The 27703-nt window shown below is 40.3% G+C and overlaps 1 protein-coding gene across 8 annotated transcripts in view; it reads left to right on the forward strand.

Annotated features, from left to right (window-relative positions):
- CDK6 (cyclin dependent kinase 6) overlaps nucleotides 1–27703 on the forward strand; it is a 180068-nt gene that overhangs the window by 59146 nt on the left and 93219 nt on the right. For all 8 annotated transcript variants that reach the window (XM_045003118.1, XM_045003114.1, XM_045003117.1 and 5 more), the window contains one exon: nucleotides 26540–26707. In XM_045003118.1, coding sequence (XP_044859053.1) covers nucleotides 26540–26707 — 168 coding nt within the window. The remainder of the gene's footprint in view (nucleotides 1–26539; nucleotides 26708–27703) is intronic.

Consider the following 27703-nt stretch of genomic DNA (forward strand, 5'->3'; position numbering starts at 1 on the left):
TTACCATTTTGCACCGGCATCTAGTCTAGCACTAGAGACATAAATTGTTTTGATGCCACTAAAAACAAATTATTGTGTCCTATAGTAAAAAAATAAATACATTGAATTAGGATATTTTAGTGGAACTCTGATTTTTTACTAAGCTGTATCTGTTTCTTCAGCAACAGCAGTGTCTAGCTTTATGCATCTGAAGAAAAACAGAGACAAAAATATAATAACAAAAACATCCACAAACAGGAAGCTTTTCCTGCGTATTTTGATATTGTAGAACTTTAAACTAGCCCTATATATTTTTTAATTTTTGCTATTTCCATTAATGTGAAAAATCCCCCAAAATATATTTCCAACAAAAATGTAAATACCTAAAAGCAGGAGAAAGGGGGATCCATTGGCATTATTTAGGAGGACACTATTCCAACTGCCTAGAAGCAGAAGGGCTATGCTCCCCAGCTACAGCAAAAGATTGTGGAAGCAGCCAGAAACAGCAACTTTGGCTCCCTAGCTGTTCCTGGCAGGAATCAGAGAGAGAGTATATGTCTGGAGCAGGTTATTATAGTCTCTGGCTTTGTGTAGGCCCTAAATTGTAAGACAGGGAAATGTCATAGGGATAACAATTAGATCCCAAGGAGTGTGTAACACTGTGGCTGGAACTGGGAGCAAGGATCTGGAATTAAGTCCGTTCTTCCTTTTCCCCACACCATCCTGAGTTTGAGGCCATGAGAAGGGTGTAGGACTGTTGGTAGCATCAGTTTTCCTGCTAGGGCTGTGGGGTGTTTCACCACTTCTCTGCTGATTCTAGAGTCCCTCCCACTAGCTAAAATTCAGCTGCATTTTCTCTTTCTCTACACAAACAACCCTCACATCCAATGAGGCAGCTTCATTTAGTCTGGCTGCCACACCCCTCCATCTCCTCCAGTCAGGGACACCAGCTCCTCTTCCACATATTGTAGAATGCTTCCTGTTTGTGGATGTTTTTTTTATTTTATACAAAACCCAAATGTGACTGTACAGGCCATGCTGAATGTGTGAAATATGCTGCTACAGAAACAAGTTCTGCAGTGATTTGCCAGGATCCAACTACGGCACTATTTTTTCCCCCACCAGACCTAGAAATAATTGTAGGTAGCATCTTCCAGGTGGTTGAATCTTAATTAGAATTAAGTTCATGCTTAGGTACAATATTACCAATTCTTCGCTATAGACAAGAGAGCTAAAGAGAAGAGCTTCCAACCTCAGAGGGGCACTGGAAGATGTGGGCAGGTGATGGTTGTTTGACACCTCAGAATAACCAAGAGTGTGTTAGGGAAAACTTGCAAATAATAGTAAAAGATATAGAATGCAAACTAAGAAAAGACCCTATTGTGCATGCATGCTTCCCTCGGACAGAAGATACCACAAAAGCATCATATACCCAAAGCAGGACTTCTCCTACTCTCTCCCACCATCATCATTGCACATATTTACACAACTTCTTCCTTTATTTATCACCGTGCTCTATAATTAACATACGGTTCATATTACTAGTTTCTCAGGTTTCAAAGTAAAATAAATTGAGCTTTCTTCCACTTTGAGAATATCCCCTTTTTAAGAAGTCCAAACAAAGACGCACATTATTAGTAAGTTAGTAAGCAGCTGCCAGAAAACAGAAAATTAGGAATGGAGTCATGAGTGAAATAATAGAGATACTGTTTGGTGCTTAACCCTTTGTGTGACAGAAAAAAACTTCAGTAGAAAAGTGGCTGCTTACTCTGTTTGTAACTTTGGTGAAGGATATCTGTTTTTTTTAATATTGAACACTTAGTACTACAGACACAGTGGGTCAAACCCTTCTGTGGTGTACCCCTGTTGGCTTGCTTGGGTTACAGCAAGGTGAATTTGGCCACTAGCTATTAGCATTAGCTAGAGAGCAGTCTCATTTGATTTCATATACAGTGTGAAGTGTTTGCAATTAAGGGCCTAAATTTGTCCTTAATTGTTGGTAAATGTCAATATTTTAAGGTTTTATGACTTCCTCTCAATATACAGTTACACAGCAATGCCATTTATGTCAGTGAACGAAACCCAGTTCAAACCCCGGCAGAATGTTTTGATTGAATTCTGGATTTTGAAAGATGAACCCAAAGTTTGTGTGTCTCTCTCTCCCCTCCCCCGCCCATAACTAGAAACTAATGAGCTTAGGCCCTGATTCAGCAAAGTGCTTAAGTATCTGCCTTACTTTAAGCACACGAGCAGTCCCAGATTTTAAATGAAGCCAATCTAAAAGACTGCTCCTTAGCTGATGCTAATAACAGCAAGCCAAATTAATCTCTGGTTTAACCTGCTGAAGTCAGTAGAGTTATTCCAGAGAAGGATTTGAACCATTGTCTCTATAGTCCCAGACTAGTCACATGCTTAATGTTAAGCACGTGCTTAAATGCTTTGCTGGATCAGGGAAAAAGTCTCCCCTTGAAATATATGTGGAAGCAGCATCAGTGGCGTTTGTCTATACAGCAAAAGCTGTTCATGAGCTAGCCTACCTGAACTAGCTTGACTCCATCAAGTGTGGCTAAAAGCAGCAGTGCAGACAATGCAGTGCAGGTGTCAAAGGAGGTAGTACAAGCCTATCATGGACCCTGGGAACATATGTGGCTTGTACTACCTGATCTGAAACTCATACTGTGTGCTATCTTCATTGCTATTTTTACCTGCATTAGCTAGATTCAGACTAGCTCATGTAGGCTAACCCAGAGACAGGGTATGTCTACACAGCAAAAGCTGTGCATGGAATAGTTGCCCGGATAGATAGAAAAATGTGCAGTAGTTTGTCATGATGGTAAACCCTTTAATATAATGGAAAAGGGCTTGAGGGAATCACAGCTACAAAAAAGAATATCATAACGCAATATTGGCTTCATTTTTTTTAAATCATAACTTTAAATCCTACCTTTTTTTGAGCCACAATAATTATTCCATTTGATTCTCAAGTGAACTATTAGAATTCACAAATCTCAAAAGCTAATTTCTTTTTAATTCAGATAAATTCATTACAAGCTAGATGGTATATCTTTACTCATGTTGAGAAGTATCTGTTTCCACAAGTGATCACATTTAAATCAGTAGGACTGCTTGTGGACTAAATTGCTAAATTGTTTCCACAATCTGAGGCTAAATACATGAGACCTACAAACAGCAAAGTGAAAAAAGAAATTGCGCTTAAGTACTTGTAAAATGTCCGCTTTCTCTGTCAAATGCAACAGGAAACTGCACACTGTAGCTTTAAATTGCCAAACATAATTTAGAAGTCATGTCAACCATCTCTTTGGAGTGTTTCATATTCAAGCCAATAAATTCAGCTGCAGGACTATCTGTCCTCTGTTTTAGGATATGATAGTTATGTTGCATAACTGTGATTTAGGAATCTCAGACGTCTCCAAAATGTTACAGTATTCTGTGCATGGAAATTCAGAGTAGTTTTCTCTTTACTTTCCCTGCAGGAAAGGGAACAGTACAATGATGGGGTTTTAAAATCTAGTTTATGATTCAGTCTAAAATATTCTTTCATTTGAAATTAACTTCAGATATTCCTGTTCTGACAAGTCTAGTATCTATTTTATCAAAGACTTATTTTTAGAGAGAAATTTTGACAGGAGTAGTACACTCCTCCTTTAATATTACAAAGGAAATGCTTGCTGTCCAAACCGACTTGGCAGTTTAATGGAAATGGTTCCAAAAGAATACGTAGGATGTTACAAATGTAAAATTAGTTTAATGAAAGAGTGTACAGATGTCTTTCATGTATTTTAAATAAAAAGGCTAATTTGAGATTCAAGAAAGTCAACAGTGATCTTTGAGCCATATGCTTGTTATTACAATAGTATGTTGTGTACAGCTTTGTCGTTCAGTGAGAAAGAACACTGCGCGAAAAGGAAAAGACATTTTAAAAACATGAAGTTATGGGAAGAGAAACCATCTTCTAAAGAAATGTTTTATTGTCGTCTTGTCTTCTCCATTGCTCTGTTAACACTGTGATTAGACCATGTCCCATTCTTCTTTTTGTTTGTTCATGTAATTCCTATTGAAATCTATGGGACTTATTGAACGCATAGGAAAAGGAGAATGGAGGCCAAACTGTGTAGGCTATAGTGAACCAAAACTGCAAAGGGATGCATAATTCACAGGGAAATTAAAATAAAAATAAACCACAGTTTCTTTTGCTTAGTTTTTTTGGAGCAAAAGTCGCAAAACAAGCAGAAAACAGCTTTTGGTTCTTGATGGAATATGGTAGTTTAGCTTCATTACTTCAAGTGTTCAGTGTGTTTCAGGGCTTTAAACTTCCATTGAGAGGAATTTTAAACCCAATTTTCTAGTCCCTATGCAGCCCTGCATTAGGATTGCAGGATGAGGCCCTTAGAAAGTATTGGAGAAGTAGCCATTCGCCTTATGTTTGCATTTTGTTTTTCTACAAGTCTGGTGGAGGTAACCCCAACGTGCTAGTTAGTGGAGTCATGCTTCTTTGTGACAGAAAACCAAGAACAGTCCTCCAGTGAGAATAACAAAAACCTACCCCATGGTGATTGATGAAAATGTTGTACAAGTGAAATGAACTGGAAAGTCATCATCTTGTCTTTTCCTTTGCCACAGGAAAGGCATAAGAGAGAGATTTCTTTTCTTCTGCTCCTGATAAGACGTCTAATGAAGCATAAGGAGAGGTTACACAGCATGGAAATGTATTACACCCAGCTGCTTGCTAACTTGCAAAGCTGCAGTAAATAATACTGTTACTATGTAATAAACAAAAGAAAACAGCAATTGTTCAATAGTGAACCCTAGCTTCTTTCATTTGTTTTGCTAAATATACAGGGTTTTTCCAGTTCATTGATTGGTATTTTGTAATAGTACATAGTTCTATATGTATGTTCCCTGACTGATGATGTTTTGTTAGTTGGTATGAGGGAAAAGAGGCTTATTTTTTAGGCCTTGATTCAGCAATGTACTTAAGCATGTGCTTCAAGATATCTGCACCTTAGCAAGTTTTAGTCTCAGAACTCTTTCAAGAATGATTACGTTGTAGAAATATGGTTAAGAGGTAAGAAGACTTGTCATTCCCTCTCTTCTGCTCATCTGTATAAATAATGCCATAACTTTCTTGTCTATCACAAATTATTTATTTGAGAAGTAATGGTGTATTTGTCACTGGCAGTATGGTTTGAAAAAGTATTTGTTCAGCTAAGGTTATGTCTGAATAATGAGGTAATGTACACCGTGGGGGTGTGATTTCTAAAACGCTCTAACACGTTGCACATTAATTGGTTTGTCTACCGGTAGACCTTGCTGGTGCACACTAAAGGTTTCCTAGTGCACTGTATCGTAGGGCTGCACTATGTGAAAGCACTAATGCGTAACATGTTAGTGTGCTTTAAAAATCACCCCCGCATAATGCATGTTGCTGCATGGTGTAGACAAGCCCTGAGCAATTTATTTTACAGACCAGCTCATTCCACAGGATAATGTTCTATTGCATTTTTACATTTTCGTACACTGAAAAAGTATTCTGTGCAGTTCTGGATTTAGCTTTTGTTTTATTTCTTTGGCCCGGTCTGTGAAACAGTTTGTCACAACCTTCTCCCCTCCCCACCATTACTGACTCCTTTCCTGTGCTGTTCCTCTCTTCTCCTCCAGCCCAAAACCCCAACGCTGATTGTTATCCATCGTGCTCACACTGTGCACTTATGCAAATGAGCAGCACAGTGGGGTAGTGCACACTGTGGGGGTGTGATGTCTAAAGCGCACAAACATGGTGCGCACTAATTGGTTAAGTGTGTGTCACTGAAAAGCTAGAGTGCCACTTTTTTCCAGGTCTGTCCAGGGTATTAAAGAAGACAAGGCTGAGCCACAGCTGCTGTAAATCGGTGTCATTCAATTGACATTTGAAGGAGCTAGTGGTCAGCTAAACTGCTGAAGGCAACTGCCGGGCTGGGTGACAACATGTGCTCCTCAGGGACCACTCCTGGAAGTACTTTACTATAATGAGGACAGCCTGCCCTTTATGAATACTTCCAATGAGCACACTGCTCAAGCCAGACCACTACCACACATGGAGTCCAATACATGTGGCACCATGTGATGCGCCTTCAGGCAGCTCAGCTGCACCAGCACCATAGGCCAGTGGATCCTGATCCATACTTGGGGCTGGCACCCTCAGTGCTGCTCCCCTCCCCTTCATCACTGGTGAGCATTAGATTGTGGCAAGGTATCTGGGGTGCTGCTGGTGAACAGACAAGATCAAACGGGACCAACGGATTGAGAGTAAATGTGATAGAGGAGGACTATGAGCTAGAGAGGGAAAAGGAAGGGGAAGTAGAATGAATCAAGGGGGAGGATAAGGGAGCAGAGGAGAGTGCAGAAATGAAAAAAGAAAAAGCCACAGAAAAAGAGGCAGGGATGGGCAGCCTTGTTACTCTCCTTTCCACCCAGCTGGAAAACTCTCCTGTGCCCACCTCCCTGATCCCATTCAAACCATCCCCTGTTAACCCTCTTCTCGCCAGACAAGGGACCTGGTTCTTCCACATTGGCAATCTGTTGCCCTAGATCTATCCATTTGTAATTAAACGTGAACACTGGTGCAAACTATTAACTATGGGAAACACTTACAGCAACTCAAACTCAAGCAGTTCAGAGGAACCATTCCCATTTGTTTTTAGTTAGATGAAACTTGCACATCAAATAAAAAACTTCTTTGACAGTTCATGTTCTACCACTAACACTGCAAATCCTGAAGGTCCTTATATTTAGAACACCCTCCCTGAAGGGATCCAAAAGACCACTGTCCTGTCCTCCCTCAAATCCTTTCCTTAAGACCCATCACCATGATATTGTGCATACAGGAAATTCTTCTTGCATATGCTGTCCAATTCACTGCTGTTGCACTGTTATAACTGAGTAAACATCAGCCCTTCAAGATACATCACAAACATAAACTAATTAATCTTCAGAATGTCCCTATGAGGTAGAGAAGTATTATCTCTGATTTTTAGATGGGGTAACAGAAGCAGAAAGAAGTTAAGTGACTTGCCCGAGACCAGATGACTGATGCATATATACAGTCCACATTCCTCCACGTACCCACCTTTAATAATAACTGACTTTTTCATTTATTATGGTAACACCGGGCATGGTGGTGCACGCCTGTATTCCCAGCACTTGGGAGGCTGAGGCTGGCGGATTGCTTGAGCTCAGGGGTTTTGGGCTGTGGTGCGCTATGCTGATCGGGTGTCCGGTGCCACTGACACCCTGGCCAGCAGGTGGCTGAAGGACTGGTTAGAACAACACAAATGACGTGTTGTGATTGGCGCTCTCTATGTGAGGGCTGATGGACCAATGGATCAAGGTGACGATGATTATGCTAGTGCCTAGGAACCCTAGCCAAGAATCAGAGTTACATTATGCTATGTAGTGTCATAATGACCTCCCTTTTGTCAAAGTTAGATACAGCTCCCTGCAGTTCTTGTCAGCTGTAATATGTATGTTAGGCAGAGGGGTTTACTCAAATGCAGTGGGTCCAATCCAACTCCTTGAAGACAGTGGATAGATTCCCATTGACTTCACTGGGCACTGGATTGAACCCAGTGTGAGACCAGCCTCTTCCCATAAGATTCCACAATATTCCTAGCCCTTTCTCATGCAGAAAGCAAACAATGTGAATTAGATTCCAAAACCAAACCCTCTTCCTCCAGGTGCAATTGTCATTTGACTATCAGCTCAGCCTATCTTCTGATACTTCATTCCTTATACTTACTTCAAAAAATGCTGGCCTGGGTAACAGTAATTTTTATCCTAACGATTCTAGCTACTAAGAGACAGTGTCTTGGGCTGGAATTCTCAAAGGAGCCCTATGAGTTAGCTGCCCAAATCCCATTGATTTTACATGAGATCTGTGTGCCTACATCCCTTAGGCTGTTTTTTAAAATCCTAGTCTCTTTAAAAAAAAAAAAAAAGTAGTAATTCCTTTTTTGCAAAGAGCAGGTGGAGAATACCCTACATTTAGCAGGATATTGATTTTCCAAAACTTGGGAATGCAACAGGAGGAAAGGTCTACTCAACATTCTTGCATCTAAGCAAAGATTTGACACCTCCTTAAAAAGTGTTGGCTGAGGTTTTCAGTGCTGCCTAGGGGATAGGGGAACTGGGCATCCAAATCCCCTTGGCTGTTTTGAAAATCTCAGCCTTTGTTTTTATTTCTCAGTCTATAAACAAATCTCAGTATTTTTTATTGGCCCACTGTAGCAGGTCTGATGAGGATTTCTGCAGAAATGTAGGCAATGTTGCTGAGGTGGTGATAGGCCAATAGGAATAGTAATCTGTCATAAATCTCTCATATATTTACATAATTTGAATGCTGTCATAAATCTCTCATATATTTACATAATTTGAATGCTGCACTGCATCTGAATCAGTGTGGTCTAAGTTGTTTGTATGCTATTATTTAGTGTGCTAAGATTTTAGTGTTAGTTCTGATCATGTTCAGGCGAGAATGTAGAATCAACTAAAAGGATGTTCCAGGTTATCTGTGATGTCAACTTGAATTTGCAGCTCCAGAAGATAAATTTACAGATTTACTTTTTTTTTAACCAACTTTACCTCCTGAGTCTAAAGCTCTTTGTAAAGTGTTTTTCTTGGTGTATGTGCACTGCATTGTTTCAGCTTTCTAATCACTGACCAGCTGGCTTGTTAGTGAATAGAACCGTGGGCCCCTTGCCATGTTTCATGTGAGGTCTTGGCTGGGTGGCCAAGCAGGCAGCCTGCAGCCAGTGTCAAAGCAATTCAAGAGGTATTGGCACAGCAGTGTCCCCATTAATTTCTGCTTGTCACATGCTGTCATGCAAGTTACACCAGAGAGGAAATGACCGTTTAAAAAAAAATAATAAAAAGCATGCTTGTGGCACTTGGTCCCCTCCAGACGTTATCCCTGAGGTTAAACAAGTGGATACAATTAGCAGCTATCCGCAGACAGCTGGAGGGAAGGAGAAGCCTAGATGTGGGCCCCACAGCAATGTGTCGTTCCTGTTAGTGAGGAGTGTGTGCTATCAACATATGCCATATTTTAACCCTTAAAGGGGTTTGATTAGGTAAAAAAGAGCAATTACACCATGTAGTATCAACAATCCCCCAGAAAAACGCTGCTGGACTGAATGAGTAGAATTTTTTTGTTTATGGGGATAGACTTCAGTTTGTGTGGCTGATGAACTGGGTGTGTGGAGGTGGTGAATTGACTCTTCAGTTGTCAGTAACTTTGTGTTTGTAGATTCTGGCAGCAAATATGAACTTGCATTGAGCACTCTCAGTATCGTACTGAGCTGATTTTAAATGACTTGGCTCCAGCTTTTCTACTCTTCTAAGATGAATGATCTCTGACTACATCAACGAATCTTTACCAAGCATTGCCTTGAGTGATGATATCTTTATGATGTTCCCAGCATACAGCTTTGGAGGACTCACAAGCAAAGTTGTAGAAGGGGAAAGGGAAAAGGTTCTGGATGAGCGAAGAAATTATAAATTAAATATGCTAGAAGCATCCAAAAGTCTTTTTTTAAAAGACTGAAATTATTAAACCTTACTGAGCTAGTGACAGAGCTGTGTAAGTACATGCTGTGCTCCAGGATAACTCAGGTTAGCCAAATGAAAATCTGGTTCCCAGCATAGAAGAAATAAGAGGCCAATTACATCAGTCCATCACAGTTTTCCTTGTTAAGAGAGTTGATCAGTGTAGGAACCTGGACCAGTGTGAAAAATGAACCTCAAAACTTCTCATGAAACTCTGCCCAACCTATCAAACACTCCTGATTTCCTGTTGACAGTTTTGTATAGCATCTATCCCAAACCAGACACTCAAGCAGGTTTCAGGGCTGGTGCAAGCAAATTTTGGGACCCTTTTTAATGCTATTTGTTTGGGTTCACTAATTGAAAGGACCAAGATTCAATGTTTCTCTCTCCTCCTTCCTGCTCCACACTCCTTTGCCATGCCAACTTTGTGTCCACAACAGGTATATTTATAGAACAAATTAGGGAGTTGGTGAATGGGGGGTTCCTGTTAAACAGAAGGACGAAAGAACCTGTGATATGCCTCAACCAGGGACATGATAAAGGTGGCGAGGCCCCCAAATTTTATGAGGTGCTCAAGGCATTATCATGACAATGCTTATTCAACATGAGACACCTCACAGTCCACCCATGGGTTCTAGCACATGAGCAGTAAACATTGTACTAATTTTGGTCGACCTCATCACGTGGGTCTCCCTGTGCCTGCTGGTTTGGTAGCAGTCATTGATCTGGTAGGTAAACTTGACAGGGTAACCAAATTTGCCATATACACCTCTACCCCGATATAACGCTGTCCTTGGGAGCCAAAAAATCTTACCACATTATAGATGAAACCGCGTTATATCAAACTTGCTTTGATCTGCCGGAGTGCGCAGCCCCACCCCCCGTTATATCCGAATTCATGTTATATCGGGTGGCATTATATCGGGGTAGAGGTGTATATATATTGTATGCACGTAGAGACGTTTTTAAATTAAAGGCTGGAGGAAAGCTGACAGGTGTAGAGAAGTACATGTTTCAAACAGACACATCCCGTAGAGGAGGATTTATTAAAGGAGGTACTCTGTATCCTACGAAAGAGGAGAGGATCACAGTTGATAAAGTATAGGCTGGAGCTGAAGAGAAACAGTCAAACAAAAATAATCAATGGGACACGATAGTACCAAGGTACAAAATATATAGGAATGACAGAGTATGTTGCATGGGTGGAGGAGTAGTCCTATATGTCAGGGGTGGCCAAACCATGCTCTTTTACATTTAAAGTGTGACTCGTGGAGCCCTGCCCCACACCCCCATTCTCATCTACCAGACTCAGAGGGTGTGGGGGAGCTCGGGGCTTCTGCCCTGCTGCTGGGCGGTGGTGCTAGGGGTTTCTGCCAGAGATGACTGGTGCCTGCTGAGAGTGGGGTGGCACAACTTAAAAGTTTGCCCCCCCAACAGCTTGATTCATGCCCTCCTGGGCACACACACACCCTTTCCCTCAGTCAGCCCTCCCTGCAGTTCCCAGGTGTTAGCTCTGCATGGAGAGGCAGTGGCAAACATCTGAAAGCCGCAGGGAGGGACCACTGCTTTAGCTCCGCAGGGAGAGGCAGCAGCAAAAGCAGCGGCTCTCCCTGAAACTCCCAGCTGTTTGTCACTGCCTCTCCCCACAGCCAGCTCCCAGCTGGCCAGCTCCAGCAGCTGCCATGCAAGGAGGGAGCCCCATGGGGCTAGCAAACCCTACCAAAAATCTGGGGGAGCATGTAAGTACTGGAGCCCACAAGGGGAGAGGCAGTTCTTGACTTAGTCCTAAGTGGAACACAGGATCTGGTCCAAGAGTTTAACATCCCTGAACCGATTGGTAATAGCGACCATAATATAATTAAATGCAACATCTTTGTAGGGAGAAAATACCAAATAAACCCACCACATAGCATTTAACTACAAAAAGGGGAAAACACAAAAATGAGAAAGCTAGTACTTTTGTTTTCAGTTCTGTTGTAATTGTGCTTGTAGTCTGGTTTTTAATTAAGTAAAGGCATCCCTTTTTGGTTCTTTGCAATACCTAGCTGTTTCAGATTGAGCAACAAAAGGAAGGACATAATGGGTCACCCCACCAAGTACAGTAGTATCAACAACTGTCCTGGTTTGCAGGATATTGCTTTCCCCAAATGCATGTCTTGGATGGTTCGAGATCATCACAGGGTTAAGCAGAGCTTGCACTGGAGAAGCAATGTTAATAGGAGGTTTACCATCAGGTAGGTGGGGACCTACAAAGCAGTCATGATAGCATCCGCAAAAAGAACAGGAGAACTTGTGGCACCTTAGAGACTAACAAATTTATTTCAGCATGAGCTTTCGTGAGCTACAGTGAGCTCGAAGAAGTGAGCTGTAGCTCACGAAAGCTCATGCTGAAATAAATTTGTTAGTCTCTAAGGTGCCACAAGTTCTCCTGTTCTTTTTGCGGATACAGACTAACACGGCTGCTACTCTGAAAGCTGTCATGATAGCATCCAGAAGTCCTAGTGAAAAGCTTTGTTTGTTTACTTATTTAGGCCCAGATCTATAAGTCCTTTAAGAGCTTTGTCTCTTGTAGGTTTTTCTGCCAGGCACAAACTGTGGAAAGATTTAGGGGTGGGAAAAGCAGTTGTAAATTACAAAATTGCTTTTCCCTACTGTAAAAATCTCACACCCAGACCAGAGCTGGGAAATAGCCCCACATTTGCCAGTTTCTCATAAAGAAATTTGGCTATTAGTATTTTTATAAGAAAATACAAAGCAAATTAGAACAGATGGGGAATTTCTCTTAAAGTGTTAAAAAGAAATTCCCCATCTGTTCTAATTTGCTTTGTGTGTATTTTCTTATAAAAATACTAATAGCCAAAAGAGGAAAGTTTAAGATGGCTAATTTGCATGTCTGGTAGTTCCACTTTGACAGGAATATGTAGTATGCAGAATTACTGAAAATGTGCACTGTTGGACAAGAGCTGTATAGATTGTTTTGCAAACATGCAAATTACTCTTATCTAGTGTGAATGTTTAATGCAGATTGAGTTAAACTTGAAAGATGTGAATTACAAAAAAGATCCTTAGATTCTGAGTCACAGAGATGGTCAGTTTAGGTGAAAAAACTTGTGGACGCTTAAAATAATTTTGAATTTCAAATTAAAATTAGGGCTGTTAAGCAATTAAAAAATTAATTGTGATAAATTACGCAATTAAAAAATCAATCATGATTAATTGCTTGATTAATCGCACTGTTAAACAATAATATAATACCATTTGTTTAAATATTTTTGGATGTTTTCTACATTTTCAAATATATTGATTTAAATTACAACACAGAATACAAAGTGTACAGTGCTCAATTTATATTTATTTTTATTACAAATATTTGCACTCTAAAAAACAAAAGAAATAGTATTTTTCAATTCCCTCATTACAAGTAGCGTAGTGCAATCTCTTTATCATGAAAGTTGAACTTACAAATGTAGAATTATGTACAAAATAACTCTGCATTCAAAAATAAAACAGTGTAAAACTTTAGAGCCTACAAGTCCACTCAGTCCTACGTCTTGTTTAGCCAATTGCTCAGACAAACAAGTTTGTTTACAGGAGATAATGCTGCCCACTTCTTGTTTATAATGTCACCTGAAAGTGAAAACAGGCATTCACATGGCACTGTTGTAGCTGGCGTCGCAAGATATTTACATGCCAGATGTGCTAAGGATTCATATGTCCCTCCATGCTTCAACCACCATTCCAGAGGACATGTGTCTATGCTGATGATGGGTTCTGCTCAATAACAGTCAAAACACACATTCATTTTCATCATCCGTGTCAAATGCCACCAGCAGAAGGTTGATTTTCTTTTCTGGTGGTTTGGGTTCTGTAGTTTCTGCATCTGAGTGTTGCTCTTGAAGACTTCTGAAAGAATGCTCCACAACTTCCTCTCAGATTTTGGAAAGTATGTCAGATTCTTAAACCTTGGATAGAGTGCTGTAGCTATCTTTAGAAATCTCACATTGGTACCTTCTTTGTGTTTTGTCAAATCTGCAGTGAGAGTGTTCTTAAAATGAACAACATGTGCTGGGTCATCATCCGAGACTGCTATAACATGAAATATATGGCAGAATGCGGGCAAAACAGAGCAGGAGACATACAGTTCTCCCCCAAGGAGTTCACTAACAAATTTATTTAATACATTATTTTTTTAATGAGTCTCATCAGCATTGAAGTATGTCCTCTGGAATGGTGGCCAAAGCATGAAGGGGCATACGAATATTTAGCATATCTGGCACATAAATACCTTGCAATGCCAGCTACAGAAGTGCCATGCAATTGCCTGTTCTCACTTTCAGGTGACAGTGTAAATAAGTGGGCAGCATTATCACCCTTAAATGTAAACAAACTTGTTTCTCTAAGCGATTGGCTGAAGAAGAAATAGGACTGAGTGATTTGTAGGCGCTAAAGTTTTACATTCTTTTGGGTTTGACTGCATTTATGTAACAAAAACAATTATATATTTGTAAGTTGCACTTTCATGATAAAGCGATTGCACTACAGTACTTGTCTGAGGTGAATTGAAAAATACTATTTCTTTTATTTATCATTTTTACATATTCTGTGTTGTAATTGAAATCAATATATTTGAGAACAGAGAAAAATATCCAAAAATATTTAATCAATTTCAATTGATATTCTACTTTTAACAAGTATCAGAGGGGTAGCTGTGTTAGTCTGGATCTGTAAAAAGCGACAGAGTCCTATGGCACCTTATAGACTAATAGACGTATTGGAGCATGAGCTTTCGTGGGTGTATACCCACTTCATCTGTGGGTCACCCACAAAAGCTTATGCGCCAATATGTCAGTTAGTCTACTTTTAACAGTGCAATTAAAACTTCAATTAATCACGATTACTTTTTTTGAGTTAATCGTGTGAGTTAACTATGACTAATCAACAGCCCTAATTAAAGTGTATGTCGTATATATGTAATCTATTTAAATCATATGTGTTCAGTGCACATTTCCAATATGGAACATAGTTTAGGTGAAACCATTGTGAGGGCTAGTCTAAATTAGAAGTGCTACATTGGCCAGCTGCACTGCTGTAGCGTGTCTGTGGAGGACACTCTATGCTGATGGGAGGGAGCTCTCCCATCAGCATAATAAATCCACCTCCACAAGAGGCAGTAGCTATGTTGGCAGAAGACGCTCTCCCTCCGACATAGCGCTGTCCACACCGGTGCTTAGGTTAGTGTAACTTATGTTGCTCAGGGTGATGGCTTATTCACACCCCTGAGCGACGTGAGTTATACCAGAGTAAGTGGCAGTGTAGACCTGGCCTAAGTCAGAGATGGTAGAGACTTGGATTTCAGCTGTGTCTGCTTTTGCCGATGTAACCTAGAAAACAGGGTCCCCAGTGGTAGGAATTCCAGCTTTTATGGAATTGGGGTGGTGGCAGGGCTAGGTCTGGGCAAACTAGGTATGTGCATAGGTCCCCAGCTTCTGGAATCCCATGAATGATGTCTGAGTGTAAACTTCCGTTTTAAGAAGAGAAGGTGGAGGGGTAATATGGGGGGTGCATAGGGGCTCTGTTTCTCTTAATATCGCCTCGATTGGTAGAGCTCTATAGCCTGTCAATGGTGCTAGCTGGGAAATGGGTCATATCTAGGGCAGAGGTCAGCACACCTTCTACATAGCCTGTGCCATCAAGGTGCCCTCACTCTGTACTGAAGCTCAGCAATGTAAATACTATCCGCTCTCTCCCAAGATAAAACCAGAAAGCACAATTGCTCTGTTTACATAGAGGGATTAGAATATACACATCCCTGCTTCAGTGGGTATGAATTGAGCTCAGTTTATGAACAGGGTCATGACAATGAAAGGAAAAAACTGCCTCTGTATATTTCTAGCTGTAAAAATTTATCATTGAACTTACAGGAAACTGCAGACAAAAACAGATGTCAAGTTTTTTTTTTTAAACTTGCACAGTAGTGAGTTATCTTAAGATATAGAATACACTTTCAGATTACAGTATTTAACAGGATTAGCAAAACATTTTTATTAGATGTTAATGTTTTCCATTGTGTTTTCTTTTTAGAATTTTGCATTAATTGGATGCATCTTTCACAGTAAGTTTTGGAGAGATTTTTATGTAATCATTAAAGGCTGCTGCAGCTAAAAATATATATATATATAATATATATAGTAAAGAAAATACTACCAAATATCATATATGCCTGTTCGTTTATAAGCCGACCCCCCCAAAATGGATAGGTAAAAATAGCAAAAACTGTATGACCCTTTCATAAGCCAACCCTATATTTCAGGGGTTGGAAAACTTTGGCTCCCAGTCCATCAGGGTAAGCCGCTGGCAGGTTGGGACGTTTTGTTTACTTGGAGCATCTGCAGGCATGGAGCCCCTCAGCCCCCTGTGGCTGCGGTTCCCCGTTCCCAGCCAATGGGAGCTGCAGGAATTAGTGCGGGGCTCCATGTCTGCAGACGCTCCAGGTAAACAAAACGACAATGTATTAGATATTCAATTCAATGATTCCATAGAGTTTAACATAATTAAATTTTGGTGTAGACCCGTTTATAAGCCAACCCCGGCTCTTTGATGTGTCATTTTTTTACTAAAAATATTCGGCTTATGAACTAGTATATATAGTACATAAGTCCATATATTCAGAACTTTCAGCTTGATTCTCATTTACACTAAGGCCATGTCTGCACTGCCATTTATTAAATGAAAAAAGCACACCCCTGAGCAACATAAGTTTCGCAGGCGTAAGTGGTAGTGTGCACAGCGCTATGTTGGTATGCGAGCTTCCCCGCTCTTTCGAGGTGGCTTTATTATGTCGATGGGAGAGGTCTCTCCTGTCAGTATAAAGTGGCTACACGAGTGATCTTACAGTGGCTCAGCTGCATCGGTAGTTATGCCACTGTAAACTCACTAGTATAGACATGGTCTGAGGCTACTTTACACCACTCTGGCAGGGTAAAATGGCCTTAGTGTAAATGAGAATCAGGGCCAATGTGTGCACTTTTGTATGCACAAAAGTGCAAGTCATTTAAGCAGTCTTGGTATTTCTGCATGAAGCTGACCAATTAGTCACATATGAGTCATTTTGCACAGACAAGTGTATGCACAACTGTGGCATTTGCATGTGCCATAAATAAGTACCCACAATTCTGAAAATTTGCTCTTGGAGTCAGCTGAATAATTACAGATGGAACTATCACAGCAAATTCTATGCCCAATTTTGCCATTCATCATCATCTCAGATAGCCCTGGGAGTAGCCCCACTGAAATCAATAGGATTATAGATTATTAGGGTTGGAAGGGACCTCAGGAGATCATCTAGTCCAACCCCCTGCTCAAAGCAGGACCAATCCCCAAATCGCCCTCTCAAGGATTGAACTCACAACGCTGAGTTTAGCAGGCCAATGTGCAACCCACTGAGCTATCCCTCCCCCGTTTTACTTGACTTGGAAGTAAAATACTACCCAAAGTGAGTAAAATTGGAGCCTTAATGAATAATGGAGTGGATTGTGGATGAAGCTGTGGGAGGTAAGGAGTAAAGACCCCCTTCCTCCCTTTGCATGGTCCACAGAAGGACTGAATAGAATGGCAGCCCCTGTGATTGCCTGAGAGCCACTCACCACAAAGGGATTGGCGGGGGATGGGCAGAAAGTAGGTGAGGCCACGGCTGTGCCTGCTCCTGTATGCTGGCCAGTGGTGCTGGCCAGCTGCATGGAGAAGAGAATGCTGCGCCCCTTAAAAGGATGTAACAAATTACTCTACCTCTCACAGTGCAACCAGGGAGTTCTGGGAAGCCCCAACTGTAGGTTCCTAGGCCAGTGTGAGGATATTAAAAAAATAAATGTACTGTTCTTAATAGGGAGTTACTAATCATTACTAATTCCTTTGGGATTCAGTGTAATAACATTAATCATGATGAAGTATTTTGCTATTCATGTAATTCCTCAGGAATGCCATTGTTTTTTGGCATTAATTAATGTTGACTGTGTGTTAGTGTTACCTTAGAAGTGCTGTGACTATTCTGTTTAAAGTAGAGCTGAGAGAATGTGAAACCTTTCAGCATTCATTCCAGCACATTTAACGATTGCTATTGAACTTGAAAGTAGTTTTTTGTTTTACCTTCTGAAGTTCCTACATTACCCTGTAGAACATTTGGGGTCTACTCCTGCTCTTACTGAAATCAATAGCAGTTTTGACATTGATTTTAGTGGGAAGCAGGATCAGTCCGTCTGTCAAATTCTAACACTACTGGCTCATTACATACCACTTTCTAAAACTCTTCTTTGTTTACTCTCCTCTCTCATGCAAACACTTGTAAGGGACACATTCAGCACCAGTATGCCAACACCTGATGTCAAAAATAGGAGTGTTCCATTTCTACAGTATAAAAAAAATGAAGGATTCCAGTCCTTGAAAGATGAAGAATACTGGGCAGGTACATGGAATACTCCAGATAGGGGCAGGAGAAGCATTGCTAGTTTTCCAAGGATTACGGTATTTTACCATGTTTTAGCGCACAAGAGACAAAAGGAGTAAGCAGGGCCAATGAAAAAGCTTCTTGTCACAATTCTGTGCTTTATCCTCTCTCTGCATATGAGAGAGTCCCTCTACTTCATGTGCTTCAGGAAACTATTTCTTCCAGTGATGGTAGGAACTCAAATGCAGAAGATAAAATCGTATCCTCTAGATTCACAGGAATCAGATGTGGCTTCACTTTCCTAGATACCAGCCAGCAGAAGGGGAAAATTGCACCCCACAAAATAAGTAGCAGTGGGTAGATATGCTGCCTCTATGTACAGGGAAGATCCAGGATGTATTCTACTGCCTAGCAGTCTCCCCAAGGTGGTGCAGCTCTGTGCCTAAATGGGAAAATCTAGCCCTTAGACCTTTAATATATGAATTCTTTTCTCTCTAAGATATGTAATTTTGTCAGCAGCCATGTACCTTGTACTTTTTTCTAAATCTGCACCACAGCAGAATTGAATATAGGGGATGAGGCAGTTGACTAGGAAGCTAGATTAGTTGTGCATTCATACACAATGCAGTCTTTCTTCAGTGCAGTTCAGAGGCTACAAATTTAGGAGGCCTGTACATGACAAAAAACATTCACTACTTCTCTCTGTTGTATATTTAGGATAATGGTAAATAATAGGGTGACCAGACAGCAAGTGTGAAAAATCGGGACGGGGGTGGAGGGTAATAGGAGCCTATATAAGAAAAAGACCCCAAAATTGGGACTGTCCCTATAAAATCAGGACACATAGTAAATAATGATAAAGACAGGTCAGTGCTATAGAGCAATCTGGATTGCTTGGTAACCTGGGAGGGACTTGAACAAAATGTGTTTTAATGTAGCCAAATCCAAGGTCATACACCTTGAAACGAAGAGCGCATGTCACACTTACAGAATGGCGAACTGTGTTTTGGATATCAGTGACTCCGAAAAGGACTTGCGGATCATGGTGGATAACCAGATGAACCCAAGCTCCCAGTGTGATAGAGAGGCTAAGAGAACTATGTAAATCTTGGATTTATGAGCAGTGGAATATCAAGTAGAAGGAGGGAGTTTGTTTTACCTTGTATACAGCATTAGGGAGACTATCACTGGACTTCTCTATACAGTTGAAGTGACCACACTTTAAAAAAAATGTTGACAAATTGGAAAGGGTTCAGAAAAGGGCTACAAAATTATTTGAGGTCTGGAAAAACTGCTATACAGTGATGGACGAAAGAAGCTCAATCTATGTAGTTTAGCAAAGAAAAGGCTAAGAGGTGAATTGATCATGGTCTTTAAGTACCTACATGGAGAAAGAACAGGAGTACTTGTGGCACCTTGGAGACTAACAAATTTATTTGAGCATAAGCTTTCATGGGCTACAGCCCACTTCTTCAGATGCATAGAATGGAACATATAGTAAGGAGATAAACTTACATACAGAACATGAAAAGGTGCAAGTAGCCATACCAACTCTAAGAGGCTAATTAATTAAGATGAGCTATTATCCTCAGGAGAAAAAACCTTTTGTAGTGATAATCAAGATGGCCCATTTCAGACAGTTGACAAGAGGTGTGAGCGTACTTAACATGGGAAAAGATTTCTGATAGCACAGTAACTCCTTGCTTAACGTTGTAGTTTGGTTCCTGAAAAATGCTACTTTAAGCAAAATGATGTTAAGCGAATCCAATTTCCTCATAAGAATGAATGTAAATCAGGAGGGTCTGGGTTCCAGGGAAAATGTTTTTGCCAGACAAAAGACATTATATACATATACAGTATAAGATTTTAAATAATTTAAAACAATTTAATACTGGACTCCCCAATGATGATTGTGAAGGTTGGTTGAGGCAGGGGTGTAGTGGGGTCAGGGCACAGGGGCTTGCCCCATTCCGCCCACCTTGCATTCCACCGGGTAGCAGGGTCAGGGCGTGGGAGTTTGCCCCGTTCCACCCGCCCTGCGCTCCTGCCAGGAAGCGGGGTCGGGGGCTTGCGCACTTCTGGCTGGAGCGCCGGGCAGGTGGAATGGGGCAAGCCAAGCAACCTTATAATGGAACATTGCACGACTTTAAATGAGCATGTTCTCTAATAGATCAGCAACCTAATAACCAAACAGTGTTAACTAGAACGACTTTAAGTGAGGAGTTACTGTAAAGGGCTCTTGAACCAAGTAGACAAAGGTGTAACAAGATCCAATGGCAGGAAGCTGAAGCTAGACAAATTCAGACTAGAAATAAAATACTATTTTTTAATAGTATGGGTAACTAGCAATTGGAACAACATACCTAGGGATGTTGTAAATTAGCTGTCATTTTACATTCATAAATCAAGATTGGATGTCTTTCTAAAAGATATGACCTAGCTCAACCAGAAGTTATAGACTTGGTACAGGGATTACTGGATGCAATGCTAGGACCTGTGTGATGCAGGAGGTCACACCAGATGATGATAATGTTTTTTTTGTTTTTGTTCTGGCTTTATAATCTGTGGCATGTAAGTGCACAGTAAATTCTGCTTATCTTATGATCAGCTTTCAGGGATGCTGGTGTGATGGATGCCCTCTTGGCCAACATGCAGGGGACTGACCCAGAGAAATCCATATCTAAAAGCCTGGGCTGCTACACCTTGAACTAAAGAGTCAAGGCTCTATAGCTGGGGGCAGTAACAACTCATATCCTCAGCCAAACTGCACAGAGAGGACTTGTAACACTCACTCACCCATGAGCTACTCTAGCATACATAGAGTAGTACTAAAGGATGCTACACATAGAAATATAACTTTTATATCTATTACAGGAAAATTCATGATGTGTTATCATTATTTGAGAAATATTCTTCATCCTTTGGACATGACATTCAACCCTTATTCTTGTTGGTGAATTCCTACTCAGGCGAGTAGTACAATTTATATCAGTTGCCTGAGTAAGGATTGCCCAAATAGGTGCTTTATGAACTTAGCAGAAAAATCATGTGTAAAATGCACTGTATGTTGGAAAAACTGGGTTTAGTTTCAAAGTCTCATTGTTTGGTCTAAGTAACACTGATTTTTCAGTGGAACGTGGAAAAAAAAAAGTCTCCTCAGTAAAGGTTCTTCCACAGCAAATTTCAACTTTCTGCCTCCCACTGTTTCCACTATAGGATTGTAAATTAAAAAAAAGTTACATTTTTCTGTGTGATGAAAGTGTAATTTTTTACTCTGCCCCAAAACAGCTCAATCATTTTTGCTGAATCTTAGAACAAACAAACAAAAGCCAATACCATTCAGTAGAAACCAAACCTATAAAACTAACATGAATGGTAAAAATGTGGTAGTTATGGTCCTCTAAAAGCAGGAGGTTAAAGTGGAAATGTGTATGCAACCTTAACTCTAGCAACCATCGTGGCAACTTCTGTAATATGATCTGATGATAGTAGGAATTGCAAATCTGCAGCAACAGACGCTATTATAGTCTATAGTATTGTGCAATACACAATATCCTAGGAAAGATGAATTTATATAAATTCAGTAAATAATTGTTTATTACTCATAATAAATCATTCTCCCAAGTTATCTGTCAACACAAGCATCTCCATGCTGTCTGGCAACATGGTGATTATAACACTTTCAACAATCTTTTGAAAAATGTTTGACCAGTAATAGAATTTATGCTGTGGCCAGATGCCACAGGAAAGTTTTGTGGGGAAAAGTAAAACAACATGCTACAAACTACTCTTTGAAGTTGACAAGGGACCTCTTGCAAGGAGTCTACTTTCATGTGCTTTGTGTGAGGTCTAGTAGACCTTAGAATAGTCTCCCAGGTAAGAATTGGTAGAACAATTAATTGGGAAAAATATTCATTGCAAATTTCTTTCTCTTTCTGTTTGCTAATCACCTTTGATTTTTACAAATCTATTCACTATTACTAATTATTCTATCAAGAGTTTATTCAAACAAATGTCAAATTATGAACTGTTCATCAAACACTCACCTGATTATATAGCTGGTGACATATGTCACATGGTATTGTTTCTGTTCCCTGACTGGATGGCTGAAACTTTAGAAGCAGGACAATAACAAATACTGATTAGCAAATATTACTTTGACACAAAATTCCTCTATTCACAGATGAATTCAGGTAATAAAAATATCTATTCCCCAAAGATTTGTGTAAATAGAAACCCATTCACGCATATGTTTGCAAATAACAAGGAGCACAGGCATAGCATAAACAAAGAGCTGTTTAGAATGAAAACTAAACTGGAAAAAACACTAGAAAATATCCTATATGGACAAATCCTGCTTTAGTTGGAAGATGGACTGAAGTATATAATACTTTTTCCTTCTTTAACTCATTTGACACTGACAACTGTAATAATTACACTATTTTTAGACACTTTTATAACTTCAGGAAAAAAAATCCCCTTCAACTGACACATTCCTTGTGATTTTTTTAGCAGAGGGAGGTAATTTGAAGAAATGTATCCATTTCTGAGTTATGTGGGAGATGGAAAAAAATTCTCTTTTCCATTTTAAAACATTCTAATGCCTCCTTTTTTAGTCCTGGCTGAAAGAAAAGCATCTGATGTTTGAAACAGGAGACATCGCCTATAACTGATACTTGTGGAGGAGAATTGTCTTTGCTGAGTTTGAAGGAAGAATGCAAAATAAAGATTTATAAGTGTTTGAAAAATCATTTTTGACATTCTCAGTGACTATGTAATTAGTTTGCACACCTGGAAAAACCTGGGGCATGTAGATGTGCAGAAAGAAGGACCCTCTAGAGACCATTTCTCATATCCATTAAATGCACATGTACCATATCTGGTGATATGGAGCTGGAATAAAATTAGGTAACTTAGACAAAAAAATTATGTATGTGGTTAAAGTTAACTATGTGCTTTAGTGCTTTGTTGGATCAGCAGCTTATCTCCTAGGAGATTGACCCAAAGGCCATTGGGCTTTGGATCAGGCTGTGCAAGCACAGAGTGACAGAATATAAAACTTATCGATTATAGTATAGATACGTATGCACAAAATCGTAGTCACATTTTCTCCACAATTCCTCAACTACAAAGAGAAACCACACAAACAGAAGTTGATTCAGTAACCATAGAGCTTGGCAACATGGTGGGGTAATGCACTGTATGGGGGTGTGATTTCTAAAGCACATTAACGTGTTGCATATTAATTGGTCTGTGTAGACCCTGCTAGTGTGCACTGAAGCACACTTTAACATAATACTGTTTCAAACAGCACAACAGTCTACCCAGACCAATTAATGTACAAATGTTAGTGTGCTTTATCCCTCTGTGTAGACAAGCCTTTGGATATCTTATGGTCAGAGGTTCAAAACTTCAATCAAAACCACATTCAACAAAAGGTCTCCATTTTACATGGAAGGTGTGATGCATGTGCAAGCTAACAGTTGGCAGGGAGTAAGAGTAAGGTTAAGGATGTTTAGGTCACCTTATTTGCAGCATGCCCATGCTTCCTAATGTTAGAAGTTTCCATTGTGAAAAATTCCTAAAAAATTTAATATGGCTGAAACAAATAAATATCTATAGAAATTACTCTAAAAGCTATAGAATTTAATGAAGATTACTCTTTTTTTAAAAAAATTGGTTTATTTAAACCATTCTAGAGGATTATGTCCAGGGCCGGCTCCTCTTTAAGGGTGAGGACTGAGAGGTCAGATATAGAGTGATTGTTCAGTGAAAAGTATTCACCCACAGAAGATGTGGTATTTTTGTCTATCATTTTTCTGTGAGAGTTCATGTGAGGGCATAGTGATAGTGTGATTTCACCCACATAGTTATTATTGGGGCATTTAGTGCACTGGATGAGGTACAGCACTCATTGTGCTAGGCATGTATAGGACCTGTAGATTTTGAAAGGTGTGTTGTGGGGGTAGCAGGAGGATGTTGATTATGGTAGCAGTAGAGTTATGTCTACAGGTTTTGCATCTGTTGTATTGGCAGGGTCTGATGCCGCTTGAGTTGGTGTGTCCTGATCTGTGGGGAGTTTGCTTCTGATGATGAGCTTGGAGAAGTTGCGGGAGGAGGGTGGGGGATTGAAGGCCAGAAGAAGGGGTTCAGGAAAGATTTATTTCAGGATGGGGTTCCCATCAGTTATGGGTGGTATTTGTTTGATACTTCCTGTGGGTTCCAGTATGGGGTAGTAGGTGACAACTAGAGATCTGTGTTCGGAGGGAGTTTTATTTCTGTAGTGAAGCAGGTTTTCTTGATGTATTTGGGTGTCCCATTCCATGATGCAATCTACTTCTTTGGTGTAGTGTCCTTGTTTGGTGAAGATGGTTTTAAGTGTGTTAAGGTCTTTAACTTTGTCCTCGGAGCATATTCTGTGGTATCTGCATGCCTGGCCGTAGATAACAGATTTCTGGGTGTGTTTGGGGTGGTTACTGGATCTGTGGAGGTAGGTGTAGTGATCCTCTGGGTTTCTTGTATATAGTTGTCTGTAGAGTTCCATTGTTGAAGCTGATCATGGTGTCCGGGAAGCAGATGCTAGTGTGAGAGTGTTCTAGAGAGAGTTTAATGGACAGGGGGTGGTTGTTGAAGTTGTGGTGGAAATCTGTAAGGGAATTTAGGTTGTCTGTCCAGAGGATGAAAATATCATTGCTATAGCTCAGGTTTATCATTGGTTTTATCGTGCATTTGTCCAGAAATTTTTCTTCAAGATGGTCTATGAAGAGATTGGTATATTGGGGAGCCATCTTGGTACCCATGGCTGTTCCCATGGTTTGGACAAAGTGTTGTTGAATGTAAAATTGTTATGGGTAAGGATGAAATGGAGGAATTTGACTATTGTTTGGGGTGGATGTCTCTGGGTTGTTCATTATCTTGTCAATATTTGAGACAGGCAGCAATGCCATCATCGTGAGGGATGTTGGTGTACAGGACTGGGACATTCATGGTGGCAAGAATGGTGTTCTGAGAGAGCCTGTTACTGTTGTGGAGTTTTTAGAGGAAGTCAATTGTGTCCTGGAGGAAGTTGTCCCTTTGTGTGGTGAGTGGTTGGACGTTGGTTTCTGTGAGTCCCAGTACTCCTTCAGTAAGAGTTCTGTGGCCAGATACGATGGGTCTGCTTGGGTTTCCTTGTCTGTGCACCTTAGGAAGCATGTAGAAGGTCCCTGAGGAGTTCATGTGGGATGAGGTTGTGGAGTTTCTCTTGGAGTTTTTTTGGGGATTGATGATATCCTTAAATTCCTAGATAAAATGTAGTGGTGGTGGTGGTGTGGTGTCTTTGAGTGCTATATAGTAGGTGATATCAGAGAGCTGTCACTGGGCCATGTTAATGTAGTCATCACAGTTGAAGACTACGATGGTGGCTCTTTTGTCTGCTGGTTTGATCACTATTTGGTAGTTGGATTTCAGGGACTGTGTAGCTGTCCTCTTGGTAGTGGAGAGATTGTGGTGGATATGATGTTTGTTAAGCATTTCACAGTCAATTTTTTTCCTGAAGCCATCAGTATAATGGTCAAGAGTGTGGTTTTGTCCCTTGTAGGGTTTCTAGCCAGATTATTCTTTTTTCTTATAACTGTTGGTGGAGAAGTGGTAATTGTGGGTGGTCATCATTGTCATTTTCTGATAGTGCTACCTTTCAGCAGTATGCACTGAAGTTTTGTATCCTTTTTTTAAAATGTCAGGGCGGGGGGGTTGCTCCCCTGATTACCGTATGTTTAGAAGGGACTTTTGGGTGCACCCCAGAGCAACAACACTAAGCATGCTAAGCTCACGTCTCCTCCCCTTTGTCTCTATATACTCCTCCCATCTACTTCTTCAGTTTCACTTTTGTTGCTAATGTCACTGGTAAATACCCTCATGGAGGGCCTGGGGAAGGGCATATAGGACCACCAAGACAGTGAAACTGACTTACACAAATGCACAAAATAAAGAACCTGAAAAATTTATTCCTTTTACTTATTAGTGACCTTAGACATTACCTGTAGCAATGCTAGGTACACAGTTTTCAGATGTGATTTTTTTGTTGATGCTTTCCCTTGAATTTTTAAATTCTTGGATTTCTAGTGTTTGTGTTTTGAAAAGTATTTGTTGGTTGATTCCTTGCTTTTGTGTTGTTGTGACTGTTGCAAAACAATGCCTAATGAACACCAATAGAAAAGTTTCTTTTTAACACTGAAAATGTTATAAAATATTGTCACTATAACTATGTTATATGGAAAGCAAAAAAGTGAAACCTTATTATTTATGTGACCGTAGTGCAGGGGTAGTCAATAGATGGACCGCGACCAAAATCCAGACGCTTTTGAACAGGCCGTGAAATCTTTTTATTTAGTAATTATTATCATTATTGTTATTGTTTTTTATTATTTTCTCTGGAGTCTGGACCTTGACTAGTCAATAGTTATTTAACTTCATTTTGCAGATGTGAGACTTTGTTTATTTGCCACCTTATGTTGATTACTATTTACTGTTTGTGTTTAGGACATGATGCTTCAGCTGTTGCGAGGGCTGGATTTTCTTCATTCACACCGAGTGGTGCACCGTGATCTGAAACCTCAAAATATCCTCGTGACAAGCAGTGGGCAGATAAAATTAGCTGACTTTGGCCTTGCACGAATCTACAGTTTTCAGATGGCTCTTACCTCAGTGGTAAGTTTCAGAATGCTATTTTACCGTCAGTAATATGCTCTATTCCCTATATTAATATAGTCAATGGATCCTGAGAGTTATAACTGTGTTTTTAAACCCTCTCCATTTTAGATCACGTGTGTGTGAAGAAAAATAGCTTTCCAGTTAGGATTGAGTAGTTGCTTTGGTTACTTTGTAAACGTAATCTATTACTGATGACTGGCTCTGAATTACATAATGACTGATTAGTAGGGCTGAGGCATGGACTAGTTGTTTAAGCAGAGGATAGTGCGCCGGGAGCTCCCAAGTTCTAATTCCAGTTGTTATACTGACTCTCTTTGTATATCGCCTTGGGCCAGCCGATCAGAGCCAGCTCCAGGCACCAGCTGAGCAAGCAGGTGCTTGGGGCGGCCTCGGGGAAGGGGCGGCACGTCGGGCTCTTCGGCGGCAGGTCCCTCACTCCCTCTCGGAGCGAAGGACCAGCCACTGAATTGCCATCAAAGATTGAAGCGGTGGCGGTAGAGCTGATCATGATTGCGACTGCTTTTTTTTTTTTTTTCCTGCTTGGCACGGCAAAAACCCTGGAGCCGGCCCTGCAGCCGATTATGGTATGATTTCAAAAAGTGCTGAAGTTATTTAAGAGAACAAGTTCTATTGTCTTGCTCCTAAATCACATTGGTACTTTTAGTCTATAAGGTGCCACAGGTCTCTTTGTTGCTTTTTACAGATCCAGACTAACACAGCTACCCTTCTGATAATTGGTACTTTTGAAAATCCCACACTTAATCTTGCCATTTTTCCATATGTGTAAATGTGGATTATACTTCTGACTCCCAGACTTCTCAGTTGTGATAATTAGTGAGTGAGTGATTATAAGTGCATTGAAGATTAAATGTGCTACCTGTTAGGTATTGTTACTTTCTCACAGCAGTATTAGTTTGGTTTTGTGTTGCTTGTTAGCTCTATTGTTTCCCTTTGCCATCCTGAGTGCCATATCTACTAGGACAGTTTCACTTA

This window comes from Mauremys mutica, chromosome 2 (genome assembly GCF_020497125.1).
Source record: "Mauremys mutica isolate MM-2020 ecotype Southern chromosome 2, ASM2049712v1, whole genome shotgun sequence".
Classification (NCBI taxonomy): domain Eukaryota; kingdom Metazoa; phylum Chordata; order Testudines; family Geoemydidae; genus Mauremys; species Mauremys mutica.